At 34.6% G+C, this 26,117-nt stretch overlaps 1 protein-coding gene across 2 annotated transcripts in view; it reads right to left on the bottom strand.

Moving 5' to 3' along the window:
- STXBP5L (syntaxin binding protein 5L) overlaps positions 1–26,117 on the bottom strand; it is a 488,800-nt gene that overhangs the window by 135,089 nt on the left and 327,594 nt on the right. For both annotated transcript variants that reach the window (XM_015129967.3, XM_015129965.3), the window contains exons 15-18: positions 25,452–25,492; positions 21,102–21,319; positions 18,908–19,080; positions 17,079–17,204 (exon numbers count right to left, since the gene is read on the bottom strand). In XM_015129967.3, coding sequence (XP_014985453.2) covers positions 17,079–17,204; positions 18,908–19,080; positions 21,102–21,319; positions 25,452–25,492 — 558 coding nt within the window. The remainder of the gene's footprint in view (positions 1–17,078; positions 17,205–18,907; positions 19,081–21,101; positions 21,320–25,451; positions 25,493–26,117) is intronic.

A 26,117-nucleotide genomic window follows, 5' to 3' on the forward strand; every position in this document is an offset into this window, starting at 1 on the left:
TATGACAATAATGCAAAAAACAGGAGGATAAATAGAAGTATGCTGTTGTAAAGTTATTAAAAATATGAAAAGTGGTATCACTCCATTTATTTAACTACTTATTTGATAATTCAAAGATACATATTATAAGCCTGAGAGCAAACAAAAAAAAACTAGAAGTATACCTAATAAATCAATAATGAAAATAAAATGGAATCATTAAAAGATATGCAATCTTTCCCTGAGAAGAAGGCAGAGAAAAAGAAGCGAAAAAAAAAAGGGTGGGGGGCAGGGGGACAAATAGAAAAACAAATTGGAAAATGTTTGGCTTAAACCCAGTCATGTAGATAAGCATATTAATGTAAATGATTGAAATACTCTAATTATGGGCAGAGATTGCCTGAGTGGATAAAAAGTAAGACCCAATTATATGGTGCCTACAACAAATCCACTTTAAATATAAACCAAAATGATGGAAAATATTTACAATGAAAACACTAATTTAAAAAATGCTGAAATGACTATACTAATATAGACAAAGTATATTTCAGAACAAGGAAATTTTGAGAGACATATAGGGAGAATGATTAAGGAATCAGTTTATTAAGAAGATATAGCAATCCTAAATGTGGATTCATCTTATGATAAAGCTTTGAAATTCATGAAGGAAAACCAATAGAACTGAAAGGGAAAACAGACAAATCCACAATTAAGGTGGAGTATACAAACATTCCTCTTTTAATAACTGACAGAATAATCAGAGAAAACAAATCAGTAAGGATACAGAAGTTGTGAGCAACACTATGAACCTCCTTCACAGAACTAAAATTTATGGAACTCTTGAATCAACATTCATAGTGGCATTGCAATTATGAAATACATAAGAATAAACTTAACAGCAAATGTGGAAAATCTGTACATTAAAAATTATAATTATTGTTGAGAGAAATTAAAGAAGACTTAAATAAATTGAAAGATGTACCTTGCTTAATGGTTAGTAAAGTCCCCAAATTGATCTACAAATTCACAGCAATTTCAAACAAAATCTCAGCAGACTCCTTTTTTACTTGAGAAACTTAAAACATGATTGTAAAAAATATAGAAAAATATAATAGACCTAGAACAGCCCAAATTGTTCTGAAAAATAAGGAAGTTTGAGGATACAGACTATATAATCTTAAGACTTAATTAAAAGTATTGGAATCAAGACAGGTTGGTATTGGTGACCTAGATATCTAGACAGACCTAGATATTGGTGGAACAGATGAGTACCTGGGAATAAACTCACACATACATGGTCAAATAATAATTGACAAAAGTGCTAAGAAACATATATAGTCTTCAACAAATGATGATGAAGCCATTGTGTATTCATAAGTAAATAATTGACTGCTCTCTTACCTTGGGTTATAAGTCAGGGCTTTTACCTACTTTCACTGGGGCTTCAGACTACTGCTCTGCATCCTGCTCCTACTGTGACCTGACAGGCCTCTGATGCACCCTGTTGTCACTGGACCCATGTTACTGCTATGTTCCATGCTATTACTATGTCTTATCACTCCTGGGACCAAGTCATTATGGCATGCCCCAAAAATGACACAGGTTCTTACTCTGTGGGCAATCTGTGTATGCCCAGGCCTCAGAGATTGGTGTCAATGCCAAAGGAAAAAATGCACCTATGCCCCAGGCACCACCTCAGTTACATGTGCCTCTGACCACAGAGCCCTGGCTTCATGGCTGCTCTGAGCACCTGCACCCAGAACCGTCACTGCTGACAGTGCACCAGTGCCCAGGATCCCAACACCACCACAGCTGCATGTGTGCCAGCACATCAGACTTGGTGCCAAGAGAAATCACTTTGGCTAAGAACTTCCCTAGGTGAGATAAAAGTTGAATAGGAGAAACTCAGTAGCTTTCAATACAGAGGACCTTAACAGCCTTAACCACTATAGTTACTACAGACATCTGGAGATTTGGCTTCTGCCATGGATACCTGCAATATTTACCAACACTGACTTCAACTGATTAAACTGCACTGAGATCATACCACTGTGCCTTTCTTAAAACAGGAGATGTTGCACCCCATCCAGCTGGTGCCTTGTAGCCATTCACAGCTGAAAGTATTTCCCCACTGTATCTACTTCAAAAAGACCAGATCAGGTGACTTGCTGCCTCAAATATACAAACATCAAAGCAAGTTCACTTAAAACACAAAAAAGCAGGGAATGATAACACTGGAAAAGGAACACAATAGCTATCCAGGAACTGACCTCAACAAAATGGAGATCTTTAGTTATCTGAAAAATGATTCAAAATACTTATTTTTGAAATTCAAAACAATTATTTTTAATTCTTTTAAGGAAGTTCAAACTCGGCAAGACACAAAAGTAAACAGACAACTCAAGAAACAAAGGAAAATAATACATGAATAAAATTTAAAGTTCAACAAAAATATATAAATAACAAAAAAGAACCAAATAGAAACTCTGAAGCTAAAAAAATAATGAATGAAAGAAAAAAATGCAATAGAGAGCTCTAATAGCCAACTTGATCATGCAGAAGAAAGAATTTGAAAACTTGAAGACAGATCTTTTGAAATTATACTATCAGAGTCAAAAAAAATAGATAAGAATAGAAAAGAGGAAAGAAACCCTATAGAACACTGAAAATAACAAAAACCAGAAAAGAAACCCCATGGAACACTATCAAGAGAACCAATAGTCACATTATGGAAGATTCAGAGGAACAGAGAGAAAGGGACAGAGAGTGCATTTAAAGAAATAATGGTTGAAAACTTTGATAACCTTGAAAGAAATACACATATTCAGATTTATGAAGTTCAAAGGTTCCCAAACAGATTTAATCCAAAAGACAGCTTCACACAGACACATTATAATCAAACTGCCAAACAAAAAAAAAATGAAAGCAGTAAGAGAATAGTAACTTGTTATATACAAGGGAATATTCATAGTGCTAACAGAAGACTCCTCAGCAGAAACCATACAGCACCAGAGAATGGGATGATTTATTCAAAGTGTAAAAAGAAAAAAAAACTGCCAGCCAACAATACTGTATCTAGCAAAATTGTTCTTCAGAAATGAAGGAGAGATACTTTCACAGACAAACAAAAGCAATGATGAAGTTCATCACCACTACACCTGTCTTACAAGAAATGCTAAGGGGATCTAATTATGCTAAAATGGAAGGGTGTTAATTAGTAACATGAAATCATATAAAAACAAAATATACATGTAAATTTAAATTTATAGTTAAATTCACAATATTGTAGTACTGAAATGATGGTGTATAAAACAACTTTAAGTACAGTATAAAGGTTAAAAGACAAAAGTATTATAAAACTATAGGTATAATATTTTGTTATTTTGTTAATAAACTCACAATGTAAAATATATAAAAATATAGAATGTGTGCTGGAGGAGAGGGACAGGCAAAATGGTAGAGAGTTTGAATGAAATTGAAGTTGAGTTGTTATTATTTCTAAATAGACTGTTATTAAGTATAAGATGTTCCACATAAGCCTCATGGTAGCTGCAAAACAGAAACATAGTAGATATATGTGAGATAAAGAGAAAAGAATCAAAGCATATCACTACAGAAAATCAACAAAGCACAAAGGAACACAGCAAGAGAGAAAGGACAAAGAATCCATTAAAAATAACCAGAAAATAAAAATGGCATGGTAAATTTGTACCTACTAATCATTACTTTAAGTGTAAATGGTTTAAATTCTCCAAACAAAAGGAAGAGTGGCTGAATGGATTAAAAATTAAGATCCAACTATATGCTGCCTACAAGAGACTAACCATAGCCTTACACATAGGCTGAAAGTGAAGGGATGAAAATGAATTTCTATAAAAATCGAAGCTGAAATAGAGCAGAAGTAGCTTAATTATATCAGAAAAGAATAGACTTTAAGTTAAAAACTGTCACAAGAGAAAGAAGATCATTATATAATGATAAAGAAGTCAATTCATCAAGAAGATATAACAACTATGAATACATATGTGCTCAATATGAGAACACCTAAATATGTAAAGCAAATATTAACAGAACTGAAGGGAGACACAAACAGCAATTCAATAAAAGTAGGGCATTTCAACATTCTCACTTTCAACAATAGATACATTATCTAGACAAAAAAATCAATAAAGAAAATTGGACCTGAACTATATGTTAGTGCAGATGGATCTAACGGACAAATACAGAACATTCCATTCAACAGCAGAAGAATATACATTCTTCTCCAGCACATGTGAGGCATTCTTCAGAACAGATAACATGTTAGACCAAGTCTTAGCTGATTGAAATCATATCAAGTACCCTTCCTGATCACAATAGTATAAAACTAGAAATCAATAACAGGAAGAAAATTTTAAAATGCACAAATATCTCCTGCTCAACCATAGTAAGATGTGCTTGCTTCCCCTTCACCTTCCACCATGATTGTAAGTTTCCTGAGGCCTCTCAGCTATGCTTCCGGCACAGCCTGCAGAACTGTGAGTAAATTAAACCTCTTTTCTTTATAAATTACCCAATCTCAGATATTTCTTTATAGTAGTGTGAGAATGGACTTATACAGTTTTAATTGATGCAGTAAAAGGATTTGACTGAATTCACAAGCCATTCATGATAAAAAGATTTCTCAGAAGAATCCAAAGCAAGAAATATAAAAGAATAAATTGATAAGCTACTTCAAAATTATAACCTCTATACATCCTTCAAAATTGTATCTCATATATATCAAAAAGTGTTCAATGTTTATGTTTTTTCTTAGCTATGTATACTGATAGGGGCTAGAAGCAATGACAACAGTAGAAATGAGCATCTATTGTGCACAGATACTGTTTTCTAAATAACATTCTCCAATAAAAGAAGACTAAGATAGCTGATTCCAGGGGTAGACTAAAGAATATACAAGATACACATGGAACATCACATTGTACTGGAAAATAGCAAACTGCTGAAAAACGATGGGAACATATCAAAAGGACATAGAAGCTATTTTGATGGGGCTCCATATGGTCAAATCTGGAAGAATTAGAGCATCACAGGCACAAATGATAGTAACAGATCTTAACTCAGTGAATAAAATGCAAATCCACGATTTCATACTTATATAGTAAACAAGTAAATAAATGTTTATCTAGGATAGGGAGTCATGCTCTTTTAATAGTATAATCTAACTTAGAAATATAGAAGGGATAACAGAGAATAACCAATGGATGCTAAAAGTAATGGGTGAAAGTTTGATGAGTAAGAAGTTTACAAACTTTCAAGTATCTCCCCATAAACTATTATCTATGAAGGGAAACAGCAACTTTATAGTGGAGAAACCTGGTAGATACGACCTTAACAAGAAATCAAAATTAGTACCACTAAAATTAGGACAATCCATGATCATGTACCTTCTGATAAGATAAACTTAGAAGACATTACCTTGTTTCTGTGGTATTCCTGCCAAAATGCTTAATTTACTCTCATCATGAGGAAATATCAGACAAACTCAGCTGATGTACAGTTAACAATATAATTGGCTGTACTCTAAAAATATGAAGGTTAAAAACTAAATGCTGGGCCAGGCACAGTAGCTCACGCCTGTAATCTCAGCACTCTGGGAGGCCTAGGTGGGCAGATCACATGAGGTCAGGAGTTCAAGGCCAGCCTGGTCAATGTGGCAAAACACCATCTCTGCTAAAAATACAAAAATTAGCTGGGTGTGGTGGTGCATCCCAGTAATCCTAGCTACTCAGGAGGCTGAGGCAGGAGAATTGCTTGAACCCAGGAGGCGAAATCTGCAGTTAGCTGAGATCATGCCACTGCACTCCAGCCTGGGCAACAGAGCAAGACTCCATCTAAAAAAAATGTGGAAGAACTGCCCCCGATTAAAGGAGATTAAGAAAAAATGAAAACTAAAAGCAATGCAAGATCCTGGATTTGATTCTATTCTGGGAATAGACAATATAAATGACATTACTGGGACATATCTAGAAACTTAATATGGTATGTGAAGTAGAAAATAGTCCTGAATCAATGTTGAATTTCTTTATTTTAATAAATACACTATGCTTATGATGTAAAAAAAAAGTTCTTCTTCTTAGGAAACATACACTGAAAGAGTAAGACCAATTTTCAGTTCTTAAATTTGTTATATTATTTTTCCAAGTTCAGAGCAAAACCCTCAGTCACTCATATTTTACCAAAAGTCCAATATCACAACATATCCAAAGGGGAACAAGACTGGATTTCAGAGGTTCTTATAAGAATTCTATTCCAGCAAAAAATTCTTAAACTGAAATGTGAGATATGCAATTTACCTCTAAAACATAGACTCAAATGGCAAGTAATACAACTTAAGCTCTAAGGATCTCACAGGCTAATATAAACAAACTGGCTCAATTAATCCTAAATAATAATGTACAACAGGTCACACTGCAACTGGTAGACCATTCTCCATTAGCCCTTCACTGTACTGCACAGTCCTTTTAGTGAAGGCATTTACAGTTAAGTATGTTTGTATAAAGAGACATCCCAGTATAGTAAAGCTTAGGGGCATCTCCCTACTTTGAGACATTTCAGGGTAGTAGAGAGAAAAAAAAAAAAAACCTCTCCTCTTCCCCAGAGAATATTTGCTTATGTTCCAGAGTAAAGATAAATACCAGCAGACCTACATAAGATGTGAGTCTTTAAAACTTGGAGTTCCTCTTTTATTATGCACCCAGGTGCACATGCAAGTACCATCTGCCATTCACCATGTTCCCCTGTGGGCTCAGGGAACTGATGCAAGATCTTGCACTAAGCTGCTGTGTTTGCTGTCACTAATAAACTGTCTGTGTTCTGACCAAGAGGACTATTTTCTGTCTATATATATATATAATACTGTCACAGACAAATTTACTATTTTCCAAGAGGGAAACAACTTAGACCCTTCACAGTTTCTGACTTAACATTTGCCCCTTGATATGTTCTTCAAAAGAGTAAACAATAGTGAATGGAATAGTAAGGTTACTGAGTTAACTAAAGCTGACGACATTAATCTTTGAAAATTATTTTCCTGGTTAGAGTTAGGCCAACCAGGAGTTTGAACATCAAGTGGTTTCCAAATATTTCTTATAATAATCATGATTGTCTTATGCTTTTTTCCTCCCTTAATGTCTAACGTCCAGATATTTAAATGCTGCTACATAGGCATTGCCATACAACTAATACTGTGTTCTATAAAGAGACTGAGGCCCTCATGGTCAGTCAGTTCGGGGGCTGAGTTTGACCAAAAGGGTGAAATTGAGAAATTATAACAAGAGGAATGATAAAGACCTGGCGTAATTCAGATGGACATACTACTAAATGATAATGACATAAATAATACAGAAAATGTCTTCCATATATGTGTGACAAACTGAACAGCTAAAGCCTTTTGGAAAACCTAGAAATAAATAAGTTTAGTTGACGATTCAGACAGCTGCCCAAAAGCAAATACCCTGACTGGTCTTTTGGCTGGTTGCTAACTCATTAGCATCTCACAATGAAAAAAAATAGAAAATTCATTGTTTAGAAAGTGGCCGTGGTTTTTCTCTCTCTGCTTTTCCCTTTTTATTATATACAAATGCTTTGTTTGCATTCATTAGATGAAATCAATCTATTATTGGTTTAATGTGTATTCAAGTAAATAATATGGTAATCATTAATATATATCTTTCAGTTATTCTTTTTTTTAATTATTCTTTAAGTTCTGGGATACATGTACAGAAGGTGCAGGTTTGTTAAATAGGTATACATGTGCCATGGGGGTTTGCTGCACCCATCAACCCATTATCTACATTAGGTATTTCTCCTAATGCTATCTCTCCCCTAGCACCCCACCCCCGACAGGCCCAGTATGTGATGTTCTCCTCCCTGTGTCCATGTGTTCTCATTGTTCACCTCCCGCTTATGAGTGGGAACATGTGGTGTTTGGTTTTCTGTTCCTGTGTTAGTTTGCTGAGAATGGTTTCCAGCTTCATCCATGTCCCTGCAAAGGACATGAACTCATACCTTTTCATGGCTGCATAGTATTCCATGTGTATATGTGCCATATTTTCTTTATCCAGTCTATCATTGTTGGGTATTTCGGTTGGTTCCAAGTCTTTGCTATTGTGAACAGTGCTGCAATAAACATATGTGTGCATGTGTCTTTATAGAAGAATGATTTATAATCCTTTGGGTATATATGCAGTAATGGGATTGCTGGGTCAAATAATATTTCTGGTTTGAGATCCTTGAGGAATCACCACACTGTCTTACACAATGGTTGAACTAATTTATACTGCCACCAACAGTGTAAAAGCATTCCTATTTCTCCACATCCTCTCCAGCATCTATTGTTTCCTGACTTTTTAATAATCACAATTTGTGATTCTAAAATCACAAAGATAATATCTCATTGTGATTTTAATTTGGACTTCTTTAATGACCAGTGATGATGAGCTTTTTTTCATATATTTGTTGGCTGCATAAATGTCTTCTTTTGAGAAGTGTCGGTTCATATCCTTTGCCTACTTTTTGATGGGGTTGTTTTTTTCTTGTAAATTTGTTTAAGTTCCTTGTAGATTCTAGATATTAGACCTTTGTCAGATGGATAGATTGCAAAAAATTTCGCCCATTATGTAGGTTGCCTGTTCACTCTGATGTTAGTTTTCTTTTGCTGTGCAGAAGCTTTAGTTTAATTAGATCCCATTTGTCAATTTTGGCTTTTGTTACCATTGCTTTTGGTGTTTTAGTCATGAAGTCTTTACCCATGCCTATGTCCTGAATGGTATTGCCTAGGTTTTCTTCCAGGGTTTTTATAGTTTCAGGTCTTATGTTTAAGTCTTTAATCCATCTTGCTTTAATTTTTGTATAAGGTCTAAGGAAGGGGTCCAATTTCAGTTTTCTGCATATGGCTAGCCAGATTTCCCAACACTATTTATTAAATAGGGAATCCTTTTACCATTGCTTGTTTTTGTCAGGTTTGTCAAAGATCAGATGGTTGTAGATGTGTGGTGTTACTTCTGAGGACTCGGTTCTGTTCCATTGGTTGATATATCTTTTAGTACCAGTATCATGCTGTTTTGGTTAATGTAGCCTTGTAGTATAGTGTGAAGTCAGGTAGAATGATGCCTTCAGCTTTTTTCTTTTTGCTTAGAATTGTCTTAACCAAACGGGCTCTCTTTTGGTTCCATATGAAATTTAAAGTAGTTTTTTCTAATTCTGTGAAGAAAGTCAATGTTAGCTTGATGGGGATAGCATTGAATCTATGAGCATGGACTGTTTTTCCATTTGTTTGTGTCCTCTCTTATTTCCTTGAGCAGTGATTTGTAATTCTCCTTGAAGAGGTCCTTCACATCCCTTGTAAGTGGTACTCCTAGGTATTTTATTCTCTTTGCAGCAACTGAATGAGAGTTCACTCTGTTTGTCTGTTATTGTTGTATAGGAATGCTAGTGATTTTTTCACATTGATTTTGTATCCTGCCCCTTTGTTGAAGTTGCTTATCAGCTTAAGGAGATTTGGGGCTGAGATGATGGGGTTTTCCAAATATACAATCATGTAATCTGCAAATAGAGACAATTTGACTTCCTCCCTTCTTACTTGAATACCTTTATTTCTTTCTCTTGCCTGATAGCCCTGGACAGAACTTCCAGTATTATGTTGAACAGGAGTGGTGAGAGACCGCATCCTTATTTTGTGCCAGTTTTCAAAGGGAATGCTTCCAGCTTTTGCCTATTGAGTATAATATTGGCTGTGAGTTTGTCATAAATAGCTCTTATTATTTTGAGATACGTTCCATCACTACCTAGTTTATTGAGAGTGTTTTAGCATGAGAGGGTGTTGAATTTTATCAAAGGTCTTTTCTACATCTATTGAGATAATCATGTGGTTGTTGTCGTTGGTTCTGTTTATGTGATGGATTACGCTTATTGATTTGTGTATGTTGAAGCAACCTTGCATTACAGGTATGAAGCTGACTTGATTGTGGTGGATAAGCTTTTTGATGTGCTGCTGGATTTGGTTTGCCAGTATTTTACTGAGGATTTTTGCATCGATGTTCATCAGGGATATTGGCCTGAAATTTTCTTTTTTTGTTGTGTCTCACCAGGTTTTGGTATCAGGGTGATGCTGGCCACATACAATGAGTTAGGGAGGAGTCTCTCTTTTTCTGTTGTTTGGAATAGTTTCAGAAGAAATGGTACCAGCTCCTCTTTGTACCTCTGGTAGAATTCGGCTGTGAATCCATCTGCTCCTGGACATTTTTTGGTTGGTAGGCTATTAATTACTGTCTCAATTTTAAAACTTGTTATTGGTCTGTTCAGGGATTCGACTTTTTCCTGGTTTAGTCTTGCGAGGGTATATGAGTCCAGGAATTTATCCATTTCTTCTAGACTTTCTAATTTATTTGCATAGAAGTATTTATAGTATTATCTGATAGTAGTTTGTATTTCAGTGGGATTAGTGGTGATATCCCCTTTATCATTTTTTATCGTGTCTGATTCTTCTCTCTTTTCTTCTTTATTAGTCTGGCTAGTGGTCTGTCTATTTTGTTAATCTTTTCAAAAAACCAGCTCCTGGATTCGCTGATTATTCGAAGAGTTTTTCATGTCTCTATCTCCTTCAGTGTTGCTCTGATTTTAGTTATTTCTTTTCTTCTGCTAGATTTTGAATATTTTTGCTCCTGCTTCTCTAGTTCATTTTATTGTGATGTTAGGGTGTCAATTTTAGATCTTTCCTGCTTTCTCCTGTAGGCATTTAGTGCTGTAAATGTCCCTCTAAATACTGCTTTAGCTGTGTCCCAGAGATTTTGATACATTGTGTCTTTGTTCTCATTGGTTTCAAATAACTTACTTATTTTTGCGTTAATTTCATTACTTACCCAGTAGTCATGCAGGAAAAGGTTGTGCAGTTTCCATGCAGTTGTGTGGTTTTGAGTGAGTTTCTCAATCCTGAATTCTAATTTGATTGCACTGTGGTCTGAGAGACTGTTTATTATGATTTCCATTCTTTTGCATTTGCTGAGGAGTGTTTTATTTCCAGTTATGTGGTCAATTTTAGAATAAGTGCATTGTGGTGCTGAGAAGAATGTATATTCTGTTGATTTGGGGTGGAGAGTTCTGTAGATGTCTGTTAGGTCCACTTGTTCCAGAGCTGAGTTCAAGTCCAGAATATCCTTGTTAATTTTCTGTCTCGTTGATCTGTCTGATATTGACAGTGGGTTGTTAAAGTCTCCTACTATTATTGTGTGGGAGTCTAAGTTTCTTTGTCTGTTTCTAAGAACTTGCTTTATGAATCTGGGTGCTTCCGCATTGGGTGCATATATATATTAAGATAGTTAGCTCTTCTTGTCGCATTAATCCCTTTACTATTATGCAATGCCCTTGTTTGTCTTTTTCTGTTTGTCTTTTTTGATCTTTGGTTGTTTAAAGTCTGTTTTATCAGAGACTAGGATTGCAATTCTTTTTTTTTTTTTTTGCTTTCCATTTTCTTGGTAAACATTCCTCCGTTCCTTTATTTTGAGCCTATGTGTGTCTTTGCACATACGATGGGTCTCCTGAATATAGCACACCAATGGGTCTCGACTCTTTATCCAATTTGCCAGTCTGTGTCTTTCAATTGGGGCATTTAGCCCATTTACATTTAAGGTTAATATTGTTATGTGTAAATTTGATCCTGTCATTATGATGCTAGTTGGTTATTCTGCCCATTAGTTGATGCAGTTTCTTCTTACTGTCAATGGTCTTCACAATTTGGTATGTTTTTGCAATGGCTAGTACCAGTTTTTTCTTTCCAAAACTCCATGGGAGATTTATGGGACTTACTTTGGAGTTATTACCCCCTTTTTTTTTTTTTTCCTAATTCTTCCTTTAGAATGGGTACGTTTACTTCGTGCTGATCTCACCATTGTATTTTGGAAACATATAACTTGCTTGATTTCTTAAGCTCACAGTTGGAGGAGAATCTGCCTCAGCTTTCTTCAGGAGCTCTTGTAAAGCAGGCCTGGTGGGGACAAAATATCTCAGTATTTGCTTGTCTGTAAAGGATTTTATTTCTCATTTGCTTATGAAGCTTAGTTTGGCTGGATATGAAATTCTGAGTTCAAAATTCTTTTCTTTAAGAGTGTTGAATATTGGCCCCTACTCTCTTCTGGCTTGTAAGGTTTCTGCCAAGAGATCCTCTGTTAGTCTGATGGGCTTTCCTTTGTGGGTAACCCAACGTTTCTCTCTGGCTGCCCTTAACATGTTTTCCTTCATCTCAACCTTGATGAATCTGTTGATTGTGTGTCTTGTGGTTGCTTTCTCGAGTAGTATCTTTGTGATATTCTCTCTATTTCCTGAATTTGAATGTTGCCTGTCTTGCTAGGTTGGGGAAGTTCTCCTGGATAATATCCTGAAGAGGGTTTTCCATCTTGCTTCCCTTCTCCCCGTCACTTTCAGGTACACCAATCAAACATAGGTTTGGTCTTTTCACATAGTCCCATATTACTTGGAGGCATTGTTCATTCCTTTTCATTCTTTTTGCTCTAATCCTGTCTTCACACTTTATTTCATTAAGTTGATCTTCAATCTCTGATATCCTTTCTTCTGCTTGATTGATTTGGCTATTTATACTTTGTATGCTTCACGTACTGTGTTTTTCAGCTCCATCAAGTTATTTATCTTCTTCTCTATACTGGTTATTCTAGTTAGTGTTCCTTTAACCTTTTTTCAAGGTTCTTAGCTTCTTTGCATTGGGTTACAACATATTCCTTTATTTTAGCTCAAAGGAGTTTGTTATTACCCGCCTTGTGAAGCCTACTTCTGTCAATTTGCCAAACTCATTCTCCACTCAGTTTTGTTCCACTGCTGGTAAGGAGTTGTGATCATTTGGAGGAGAATAGGCTTTCTGGTTTTTGGAATTTTCATAGTTTTGCGCTGGTTTTTCCTCATGTTCGTGGATTTATCTACCACTGGTCTTTGATGTTGGTGACCTTCAGATGGGGTTTTTGTGTGAATGTCCTTTTCGTTGATGTTGATGTTATTCCTTTCTGTTTGTTAGTTTTCCTTTTAACAGTCAGGTCCCTCTGCTGCAGGTCTGCTGGAGTTTGCTGGGGGGGTCCACTCCAGACCCTGTTGCCTGGGTATCACTAGTGGAGGCTGCAGAACAGCAAAGATTGCTGCCAGTTCCTTCCTTGGAAGCTTTGTCCCAGAGGGACAGCTGCCAGATGCCAGTTGGAGCTCTCCTGTACAAGGTGTCTGTCAACCCATGCAGGCTAGTGTCTCCCAGTCAAGAGGTACGCGGGTCAAGGATTCACTTGAGGAGGCAGTCTGTCCCTTAGTGGAGCTCAAGCGCTGTGCTGGGAGATCCACTTCTCTCTTCAGAGTCAGCAGGCAGGAACGTTTAACTCTGCTGAAACTGCGCCCACAGCCGCCCCTTCCCCCAGGTGCTCTGTCCCAGGGAGATGGGAGTTTTATGGGACTTACTTTGGAGCTATTACCCCTTTTTTGTTTCCTAATTCTTCCTTTCAGAATGGGTATATTTACCTTGTGCTGACCCCACCATTGTATTCTGGAAACATATAACTTGTTTGATTTCATAAACTCACAGTTGGAGAAGAATCTGCCTCAGAATGAATCATACCTTGACTCTCACCCATATATGATTCAGGCGACTTTGTGTTTTTTTGTTTTTTTTTTTGAGATGGAGTTTCGCTCTGTCACCTAGGCTGGAGTGCTATGGCGCAATCTCAACTCACTGCAACCTCTCCCTCCTGGATTCAAGCGATTCTCAGTATCTCTAGTAGCAGGGATTACAGGCACGTGCCACCAAGCACAGCTAATTTTTACAATTTTAGTAGAGATGGAGTTTCACCATGTTGGCCAGGCTGGTATTGAACTCCTGACCTCAGGTGATCCACCTGCCCTGGCCTCTCAAAGTGCTGAGATTACAGGTGTGAGCCACTACATCCAGATGATATTTTGATGAGACTTTGAACATGAAACTTTTGAGTTAATGCTAAAATGTTTTAAGACTTTTTGGAGCTATTAGAATCAAATGAATGTATTTTAAATATGAGAAGGACACAAATTTTGGGAAGCAGGTTCACAATGTTGTGGTCTGAATTTTTGTGTTTCCCCAAATTCAGACCATCTAATCCCCAAGGTGATGGTATTAAGAGTTGGGGCCTTGGGAAGGTAATTAGGTCTTTGGGAGGTCTCCACTATTCTTAATGGAATTCATTTTCTCATAAAAGAAGTCTGAGGGAATTTGTTCACTGCTTCTACCAAGTGCAAACAAAGCTAGAAGGTGCTATCTTTGAAGCACAGAGCAAAGCAGAGAGCTAGACACTCAATCTCCTGAGACCTTGATTTTGGACTTTCCAGTCTCCAAAACTGTGAGCAATAAATCCTGGTTGTTACAAATTACCCATTTGTAAGATATCTTTTTAAGCAGCCCAAATAGACTAAGACACTTCTCTTGTTTTTTCCTCAAAGACAAAGCTTCTAACATTTCACCATAGAGCATATTTGCTAAAATGTATCAGATTAAGAAAAATTCCTTCCATTTTAGCTATTAGTTTCTTTTGAAGTCATAAATGGATATTTAATTTTATCAGATGTTTCTGTTTTTTGCATTCCTGACCATCCTATAGTTTTTCTACTTTATTCGTTAATGTGATGAATTACACTGATTCATTTAAAATGTTTAAAAACCTTGAATTCCTGGTGTAAACCAAACTTGGTTATGATATGTTACCTTTTTTAATTGCTAGAGTATCTATATTTTGGTTGGGATTTTAAAACTATGTTCATAAATGATATAGACTTACAACTTTCTCTTTTTGTAATGCCCTTTTCAAGTTTTTGCATCAAGTTTTGTTGGCCTCATAAAATGAGATGAACATGATTTCATCTTTAATAATTCTTAGGAACATTTAATGTAATACTTGTACAATTTCTTTCTTTAAAACTTGGTGGAATTTACTCTAGTAGCCACATGAGCTAGGATTTTGGCAGTGGAGGCTCTCTATGAGATAGATGTCCAAGCTGTTATTTTCAAACAAGTACAAGTTATACAGAAGTTCTGTAATAACTTTCACCTCCACAGTTCCCTTATGAGGGAAAGTATTTTTTATCTGACGTATTCTAACAACCTTCAGCTTCTGAACCAGGTGATACATCTTTATAGTCTCTGAATTCTGAAGTCTCCTTGTCTTTACAGGTCAACCTCTAGAGAAAGGAACTCAGAAGATGGCTTGAGCTCAACTATCTTTCATGGTAATTACTTGGGCTAGAGAATAATCATATATTCTTACCATATCAAATAATGAAACAATAGGCTGTCCCACAGTCCATTCCTCCTCTCCCATCATCCATCAACTGTTGTTGCCAGCTTTCCCATCAAATAATATTCTAGTCAAGAAGCAAGCACTATGTTCACATATATCCTCCACACCCCCCCGAAGAAAACTCCAGGTACTCAAAGATAAGACTGTTTTCCATGGACTCCTTACTGATGGTTTCAAGGCATTCTCTTGAAGCTTATAAGACTCAGCTTAGGAAGTACAGACATAAAAGTGAAATATATAAGGTAATATATTATTTGATAAAAGTTGATTCCAAATAAGCACAGAAAGATGAACTATTCAGGAAATGGTCTTGGCACAATTCTTACTCATCAGGAAAAATATAGTTTAATACTTATTTCATATCTTATACTTAAAAAATTCCAGATAGATTAAAGCTTTAAACATCTAAAAGAAACAAAAACCATATTAGAGAGAACATAATAATTTTTTTGTTTTTATTACATTTTTATTATTATCTTGAAGTGAGGAAGGACTTTTTAAATAAGACAGAAATTCAGAGCCATAAAAGATAACAAAAAATAGAATTGCAAAAAATTCTTTAAAATATAAACCATCTTAAACAAAGTCATAAAGCAAACAAAAGCATGGAAGATCACTGCAAATTACACTATAGAGAAAGCTAACTTCCCTAATATGTAAACAGTTTTCACAAATCTCTATGAAGGCCAACAACTTTACAAACAAATGGACAAAGAATAGAAACAGAATGTCACAAAACAGGAAAAGATGTTCAATTTCACTTAAGATATAAGAAAATTTTACTGATATTATAATAACACATTACTCTTTACTTAACAAACTGACCAGGATGGAAAGTTTGATTATACATTGTTGTAGGAAAGGTTGTAGGAAAGTAGACATTCTAAACATTGTTGTTGGGAGTATAGTTTGACACAACCTCTATGGAGGGCTACAACCTAGAAATAAGGATTAACTGAAATTAAATTAGACTTTAATGGGAATAAAACCCAACTTTCAAAGACCTGATGTCTGCTTGAATTATGTTGTTCTCACCCTTCAGTAGTTTTTTAACCTAGACTGCCAGAGGAAATGCAGATAGTTTCTGGAGGAAAATATCATCTAGAACTTCAAATTATAATATTCATTTCTCAATTTATAAAAAACAGAAACAACTAAGGAAAAAACCATACAAACTGGCATACATGAACATAATATAATGTGACCCAAAACTAAGAAATGTAATAGACTGGATACCAAATATGGAAATGTCAAACACATATTTAAAGTAACACATTTTAAAGTTATATATTCAGTACATTCAAATAAATAAAGAAAAGAGTGGTAATTTAGGAAGAGAACAGGATGTTTTAAAATAATCAAATGTAAGGTCTAGAACTGAAAAATAATACCATCAGATTAGACACAATTGAAGAGGGAGTTAGTGAACTCGAAAGGATAAGCCAAAAGAAAGTGAAATATAAAGAGAAAAAAAAGACAGAATATAAAAACAAACAATAAAGTATAAGTGTAATAAAATCCTAACAATCTCCAACTAACATCAAAATTGGGAACACTATCACAGGTTTGACTTCAGGAAAGAACAAAAAACCACAATGTGAATTTAAATTATTTTTCTTATATATTGTTTGATTTAATAAAAATCTAGGTGAGGCCTTCTTTTCATTTTTAGGACTTGAGCAGGGAACATCTAAAAAATCAAACATATTAGCTAAATAATACATATCAGAAAAAAGTTTAATTACTTACATTCCATATGCTGAGCTTACAGCAAGACTAGTAATCTGTTGTGGAGGTTCACCATCTACCCACACCAACTGAATAACAAGTTCTGCTTGATATCCTGGAGGCATTCGCACTGGCCGTGTCTTAACACTTTAAGAGCAAAAACAATCCTATTATACACAGTTTAAATAAACATGGTCAAACTTATCTTGAGAATTTACATAGAATCATGCTACAGAAATATACAACACAGGCATTGCAGGCAGCATGCAGATGGACGGTGTCTTCTAGCTTTCTCAAAATGCACTGAGTCCTTTATGATTACTTAGTTATTTCTTTATGTGGCTTTTCAGTCAGTTAGGTCCACAACTTCAACTGGCCTTTAACATTTCAATTTTTTATTTTGAGAATATTATTTTAAGTTATTTTTATTATGTAATTATTTTTCTAATGTAATATATGTTACATATATATCAGTTATAAAGCATAACAATAAAACAAATGACCATTAACCTACCCTCCAGTATATATATCTAGCATCTGAATTCTTATTTTCCTTTAAATCTAATATCCTTCTTTCATACTTTCCAACCAACCAATTATCAAATACTGTTGATGCTACTTTCAAAAAATATATCCATGAGCTAAAATTTTATGATGATGTTTCCTCTTTGTAGATTTTCCTCCCAGTAATATTTGCTCATATTTCCTTCTTTTTATGTGCTTCAAAAGAAAAGTTTTGAGAGGACAATCAATGATTACAAACGTATAGCATCTGCTAATTGTATGAATTTTGCTCCTAAAATCTTACCTCTAAATTTTCCATAAGCATATTTGTAAGAAATGGGAAAACCAGTTGTCTAAAGTTTTTTGAGTGGCAAATGTAGATATGCAGCTCAAAGAAATTCCCTGCTTAGGCTTAATTCTCCAGCCGGCTAATACTAGAAATATTTGGTTTGATGGTATAGAAGCAGTAAGTAGTAATTTATACTCTACTACTAAAAATCATAAAAACAATAAAATATTACCATGGGCTTGTTAACTTTAGGTTTTATTGAACATGATGTAAATCTTTGTTTAGTTTATTAATAAATAACAGTTTTAAAAAAGAAAGATTATGCAATATACTAGCAATAATGAGAGAAATCCTTTTTTCTAACATAGAACTCTTGTAGTAGATAGTAAACTTGGTTTTCTTTTTGGTTCCAAGAAAGCTAAATAAATTACATAAACATACTTTTAAAAATTATCATTATTATTTTTTTGGAGACAGGGTCTTACTGTCACCCAGGCTGGAGTACAGTGGCAGGACCACAGCTCACTGTAACCTTAAACTCCTGGGCTAAAGTGATTCTCCCGCCTCAGCCTCCCTAGTAGCTGGGACTACAGGCGTGTACCATCACACCCAGCTAATTTTTAAACTTTTTGTAGATACAAGGTCTTGCTATGTTGCCCAGGCTGGTCTCGAACTCCTAGCGTCAAGCATTCCTCCCACCTCAGCCTCCCAAAGTGTTGGGAATACAGGCGTGAGCCATCACACCCCATAAATATACTTTTTCAGTTGGAAACTACCAAGCAAGTGGCCAAGTTTCTGCCCTGCCAAACTTCCTATTCTATCAAAGCCATGTTTTCTTTAGAGTCCTTCTGGGAAGGAAATATATAAATAAGTAAATGAAGGATGAAAATATTATGCCCTCTTCACGGATTTTCAAAAAAAAAGACCAGATTAACCCCTGAAGAATTGTAGATCACTTGACAACAACTTGATAGAGAAAATTAATTTTATTTGTCACAATTTCAAAGACATATGATTCATATATAAAACTGTTTTAAAATTTGGTAGAAACTCTTACTTGAGGCATGGGATACTGTCCTTTGTTACTCCTTCACTAGCAACAGTGTTAGTGCTCCCAGAAAGACTCCCTGAAGAAGGAAGCTGGGCTGAGAGATCTGGAAACGGAGGACTTGTTTCTGGTTCAGGGGTAATAATATCTTCAACATCATACTGAAGTCGTACCTCTAATGACTTAAAAAAATCAAGTTTAAATTTAATCTAAGCCACAATAATAATCATCATTAATTTAATCTAAGTCATAATAAATAATCACATTAAAATACCTGATAACTTTTTAGGAATCATTCACACAGTTTTTTTCAAATTAATAAGTTCAATACTACTTATAGTAAAGTTGAGCAGTATCTCATACTAAATCAAATAGTTAATTATATGGAATATTCAATGGCAATCACAAAAAATGTAAATTTTTAAACTTCAGAATTAAAAGAAAAATAACTCAGTGAAGATAAGTTTTTATATAATAAATATATTTTACGATATAGTATAAATTACAATTTGATATGTGATAAAATAAATGAGAAGTTGGTTATGGTTATTCCAATGAAAGAAATTAAACTTTTTTCATATACACACACAAACATGTATGTGTGTGTGTATTGTGTATGTTTGTGTGTGTATAAAAAAATTACTTGTTTAAAGTATTTAGTATAAAAAACTTTCATTGCATTTTTAACTTTGCATTAATTCACTAAAAATTTTCCAGTAGAAATTCCATATTTTTGGTTGGTTGTTTCATTACCTTGGCTTTTGTTTAATTTAATTAGTTGATCAGAATTACTTGATAAAAAGCATATAACAATTTATATAGGAATAAAAAGGTGACCTAAAAACCTTTTTTAAACTAAAAAAGTTTTAAAACTAAATACTTTATGAATGCATAAAATACATTAAATGATTTAATTAGAGCTGATTTTATAACACATATTTGCCTTACAATGTAAAAGTGAGCATTTTTGAGATTGAAAACAATTACTTACAAAAATGTCATTATGGGAATATTACCAAAATTATTGTCATAATTATTTTAAAACTATAGAAAAACCTCTGGTGGTGACAATACAGTTACCAATTATTGAGTGCTCACTACAGTAAGGACACTATTATAATGTCTTTATACAATCCTCACAAGAACCCTATGAAATTGGTATCTGTATTTCAAGTTTATTTTCCCATTTTATTTACACAGGGAATTATACACATGATGAAACCGAATCATAGCTACATTCTACTGCTGACTTATGACTTGCTCAGAGTCACACAGATATTTAATGGGAAAGCCAGAATTAAAACGTAGGTTTATCTGACTCCAAAGCCTTGGCTTTTAGCTACTATATAATAAAAGGGTGATATTAATTTTAGCTGTTGAGGTAAAAACACTTACACACAGGCCTATAGTAAATAATCTTTATATTCTGGTAAAAGGGGCAAGGTAGAGAAGGACAATTGTTTATAGGTGGCTTCATTTAGAATTAATTTATCCCATAAAATCATTATTCTTTTGAATAAGTGGAGTATTCATTGATTTAAAAATTAAGATTAGGTAAGGTTGCCCCGCAATTAGATCCACCCCGTAAAAATGTTGCTACACAGAAAATCATTAAAAATAACCTTATTGTAGCTGAGAAATAATCATGTATGGCAAACAGTTGATGAGAAAATACAAATCAGATAAACTTAAAAATTAATAAAAGTATAGAACAAAGAAAGCCTGCATTAATTTGATTTTTATGCAAAATAAATCAATAACTACAGGTATAAAACCTATACATTTTATTAGTATATATAGAAGAATATATAGGTATATATTCCACAATATATACATATTTCAAACCATCATGTTGTAGAGTTGACTTATTTTGGCCAGGTAGCTACGACTCACATAAAATCAAAGAGAAAAATGAGAAAATTGTGACATGTTTAATTTGTAACAAGATTAACTTAAAATACTAAGCTTGTTTTGACATTGAAAAAAATATCAAGGTTTGATAGAGAATTGTTTTGGCCTTTTAAGCCAAACCATTTATTAATATGTTATAGTAAGTAACAATAATAATTTAAAATCCTGCGAATTGTATTACTGACCACATAGTGCACACTTCATGGAAACTATACCAAGTAGTAGTCAAATCTATGATAATAGCTTTCTTTTAATAACTGTAAAAGTGAAAGTTAAATTTTAAATAACTTACCACTATTTCTGTTGTAATTTCATGTCTGCTGAATTTATAAATTATGACATATGCAGAGACTCCTGATACACAGAATATTCTGCTCTCTGGACACCAGTAAATCATCTGAATGGCAAATGGGTCTTCCTCTACAATTTCACATGTTTGTTTTCCTTCTCCGACCTTCTGTTTTTCAAACACTTTTGAAGTTTTTAGCTTGTACAGCATCTGCAGAGTTACTATAAGACATCGAAGCACAGTTATCTTCTAATTTAAACTTAATTCTTAGATGTTATTAAAGCTTTACCAATATATTTGTTAAACCACAAAAGTAAACCTAAGTAGACAAAGTGAATTACATTTATCTAGTAAGCATTTAATGCCACGCTTTCATATAGTACAGTAGCTAAAGGGAGACTACAGGGAAAAAATAAACATTCCTTGAATATATACTACATACCAAAGAATATATAGTTGCTTTCTTGAGTCATTCTCAGAAAAGTCTCATGAAGGAAGTATTTTAATCATTATTTATTGATGAAAATATTGGGGATGAGAAAGTCTAAAATGGGAATATTGAAAATAATTCTTCCCTAGCAGAGACTCCTTAATTCTTTATCTCAGTTTTCCCCTTTCATTGCTAGATGAGAGGGTGATGGTATTCCTAGAGGGTTTACTCCTCTCAACAAATTTTTAGACACTCCTTGAGATAAGAAACATTGTAATTTACCAGTTAGCAATATTGGGAGTCCAAGAATCTGTAACTATTTAAGAAGGGATCTTTTCTGAGTGGCTCTGTGTCAAGAAAGGGTCAGATATAATCTCCTAAATTGTGTTTGTGAACTGTTTTCAAGAATATTTGGGGGAATATTTTTCCATTGGAGACCAGATGATAATAACTCTATAAAAGAACTATGATTCTACAAAGGATCCTTGAGTAAAGTTTTAAATATGAGTCCTGTGAAAAGTGCATCACCTGAATCTAATAATGAGAAACATTAGTCAAAACCAGACTGAAGGAGATTATATAAAATAATTGGCCTGAACTCCTCAAAAACCTCTATGTCATGAAATGAAGACTCAGGAACTTTTCCAGATTTTTTAAAACTCAGAACATACAATGACTAAATGCAAAAATAATCCTGGAATTTTTTGTTGTAAAGAATATTAATCTGCGGCTGGGCGCGGTGGTTCACACCTGTAATCCCAGCACTGTGGCAGGTCGAGGCAGGCAGATCACCAAGTCAGGATATCGAGGCCATCCCGGCTAACGTAGTGAAACCCCGTCTCTACTAAAAACACACACAAAAAAATAGCCGGGCGTGGTGGTGGGCGCCTGTGGTCCCAGCTACTTTAGTCAGGAGGTTGAGGCAGGTGAATGGCGGGAACCCAGTGGGCAGAGCTTGCAGTGAGCCAAGATTGTGCCACTGCACTTCAGCCTGGGCAACACAGCGAGACTCTGTCTAATAAATAAATAAATATATATATATACACACACACACACACATATACATACATATATATACACACACATATATATACATACATGTATATATATGGGTGTGTGTGTATTTGCAAAAGCTGAATAAAATCCGCAGATTAGATAATAGTGTTGTGTCAGTGTTAATCTACTGGTTTTGATGACTAAAGTCTGGTTATGTAAGCGAATGTTTTGTAGGAAATACACACTGAAGTATTTAGGGGTATGTAATGTGTCTCCAACTTACTCTCAAATGGATAAGAAAAAAAGCTATATGTATATATGTACATGTGTGTGAGAGAAAAATGTGAGGAGGAAAGAGAGAAAGAGTAAGAGAGAGAGCCGGGGAGAGGGAAAGAATATTTGGAGAATCTGGTTGAGAGGTATAAAACATTTCATAGTACTTTTTTTTTGCAATTTTTTGTAAGCTTGAAATATGTCAAGCTAAAATAGATTTTTTAAAAAATGGGCAAAGGATTGTATTGGGTGCTATAGCCTGGCTTCTGAGGTCAGGATATCATTTCTATGATTATTTATGTTACATGACAACAGTAAAATGATGTTGCAGACATCATTAAGGTCCCTCATTAGTTGACTTCGAGTTAATCAACAAAGAGCTTATTCTTAACAAGCCAAACCTAATCAGATGGCCCCCTTAAAAGACGGACTGAGGCCCTCCCTGAAGGTAAAGAGACACTCTCTCTTGCTAGCTTTGAAGTAGCAAGCTACCATGAGCTCTGAATGTGCAAGAAAATGAAGTCTGCCAACAATGACATAAGCTTGGAAGAGAACCTTGAGTCTCATGAAGCCGCAACCCCAGCCAACACCTTGATTACAGCCTTGTGAGACCCCGAGCAAAGGACCTAGCTAAGGTATAATCAAATTCCTAACCCACAGAAACAGTGAGATGACAAATGGGTATTGTTTTAAGCTGTTAAATTGTGGTAATTTATTACTCAGCAATAGAAAACTAAGATACATAATAATATAAACTCAGTTATTCAAATTCATTTTGCTTTCTGTATTAGACAGTGTTTCACAAAGTTAGCGAACCAAGTGATTTTTTTTAGACATCCATTAAGTTGGAGATTGACCTTGATTACAGTAAAAATATTAAACATGCTGCCATCATTTGCAATTTATATTCTAAATGTGATAAAATATTTATTTAAAAACTACCTTCTCAAAATATTATTATGCATGCTTAATGGTGTTATTCACTCTAATAATTAAAGTGTTAAAGTGTTCTCTACATTTAATTTAATTTAATTAATTTATTTATTTTATTTATTATTGTTATTTTGTTTGGAGATGGAGTCTTGCTCTGTCACCCAGGCTGGAGTGCAGTGATTTGATCTCGGCTCAGTGCAACCTCTGCCTCCCGGGTTCCAGCAATTCTCCTGTCTCAGCCTCCCAAGTAGCTGGGACTATAGGTGCATGCCACCACACCCGGCTAATTTATATATATATTTTTTCTTTTAGTAGAGATGGGATTTCACTGTGTTGCCCAGGCTGGTTTCGAGCTCCTGAGCTCAGGCAATCCGCCTGCCTAGGCCTCCCAAGGTGCTAGGATTACAGATGTGAGTCACCACGCCCGGTCCTCCACATTTTAAAAGCCAAAAAGTGACTGAGGCGGTGGGAAAGGAGCATTGGCATCACTATGCAATGAATTTTGTTCCAGGAACAAACTCAAAGATTCATCAACAGAAAGTCTGTTGCCCTTTGAAGTTTCTCTTTAGGCACTTGCTTTTTATTATGTGAAATCAGAAGGGGACTTTAGAATGCATGAGTTTAGATCTTTTAATGCTCTTCTCTTGCTGATAGTTTGTTTGCTTGTTCAAGGGACTCTACCTTGTGGGCTAAGAATATTGTCAATATTCAACCTTCTTCCTCTGCTTGTGTGTTTATTGTAGTCTTCCTCAGAAGCTATTCATTTCTACAGCTTCAAACATCACTTTTATGCTGCTTCTTCATTGGTTTCCATTTCTGACTTTTCTCCCTACCTGCTGGATATTTTTACTTGAATTTTCTGGTTTTACTAAAAAATTCAAAGCTCTCTTATATTCCTTCTTTCCAAAAGAGTTACCTACATCTTCCTGGTTACTCATATGCAGAAACTTAGAGTCACTGTTAACTTGTTCTTCACTCCTATTCCTGTCAAAAGTTAACTATCTTCCAAAACTCACACTAAATGTTAACTCCATCAAAATACCTTTCCTGGATCTACCAGGTCTCAATAAGGCTCTCTCATTTCTGATCTAAATAATCTGCATTTGGAGTTCTTATATTGCTTTCCCTATAGTTATATATGTGCATTTCTTTACCTTTTCTAATGACCACAATTTTTCTGGAAGGGTATATGTGAGTATAATGAAGTCTTAAGTATCTTTGCATGACCTTCAACATTGAGCAGAGTACCTTATTTATTCTTTAAGTTACATAATTCTCAAGAATTTAAAAAGAGTTCTTACAGTTATCAAATCATTTGATCTTTGCAGGATGTGGTAGATGAGTGGGGAAGAAAAGAGAAGACTGGAGGGATATAAGCACTTGGCGAAGACCACACAGGTAGGACGTGAAGGAAATTCCTTGAACAGAGTTAATCTGACAAAGTTTGGTACTTTTTCTGATGTATCATGCCTCTTGTGGATATAACGGGTTGCTGACAAAGAGTGACTTAGTCTTGTTTACCTTATATTACAGAAGAGAAGTAAAGTAGAGATAATACTTTCAACTGATCTAACAATGTAGGTAGTGGATTTTTGTAACACAGCCACATATGTATGCTAAAAATATATCTGAAATTTTAATTGCCCAAACTAAAAAGTGGTAGTTGGCTATAAGTAAATACTAACCAATTGGTTTCTGTTGTACAGAAACTTGAAACTTACTTGCAGAAGCATCCCAAAATTTTATTGATCCATCTGCATGACTAGATGAGAAATAAATTAGCATTAATTAAAGTATACTAAATAAAAATAATAATCACTCCAAATGTACAGAAACTTGAGTTACTGTTGATACAATTTTGATTCAAAAATACCACGTTAATGAAAACTAATGTATGCTAAACCATTTCTAAGCTTAAAACAATGGTTCATTTCTTAAACAATATACTAAAATCTAAAGATTAGAAAAAGAACAATAATTCCTTAGACTTTACTGTAAAAAGATTATATGTGTAATGGAGAGCAATGAAACATGGCCCGTGGAAAGTGAACAACATATTTTCATGTAAAATTATTTATATTCAATAAAATGATAATTTTGATATTAATATAAATATGAATTGAATATCATAGTAAAATTGAAGTTAAGTTTCAAAATATAAAAGCAAATCACCAAATGTATCTAGAGTTGCATCATTATTTGGTAATAATCAAATGTCAATTCTATAAAAACTCATCAAGAAAATAGAAGAAGATATAATACTTCCCAACACTTTTGATGAAGTCAGCATTACTCTGACACCAAACCCACACAAAAACATTACAATAAAAGAAAATTACAAACCGATATTCCTCATGAGAATAGGCATAAAAACTGTCAACAAAATA

The sequence above is a fragment of the Macaca mulatta genome, chromosome 2 (genome assembly GCF_049350105.2).
Source record: "Macaca mulatta isolate MMU2019108-1 chromosome 2, T2T-MMU8v2.0, whole genome shotgun sequence".
Classification (NCBI taxonomy): domain Eukaryota; kingdom Metazoa; phylum Chordata; class Mammalia; order Primates; family Cercopithecidae; genus Macaca; species Macaca mulatta.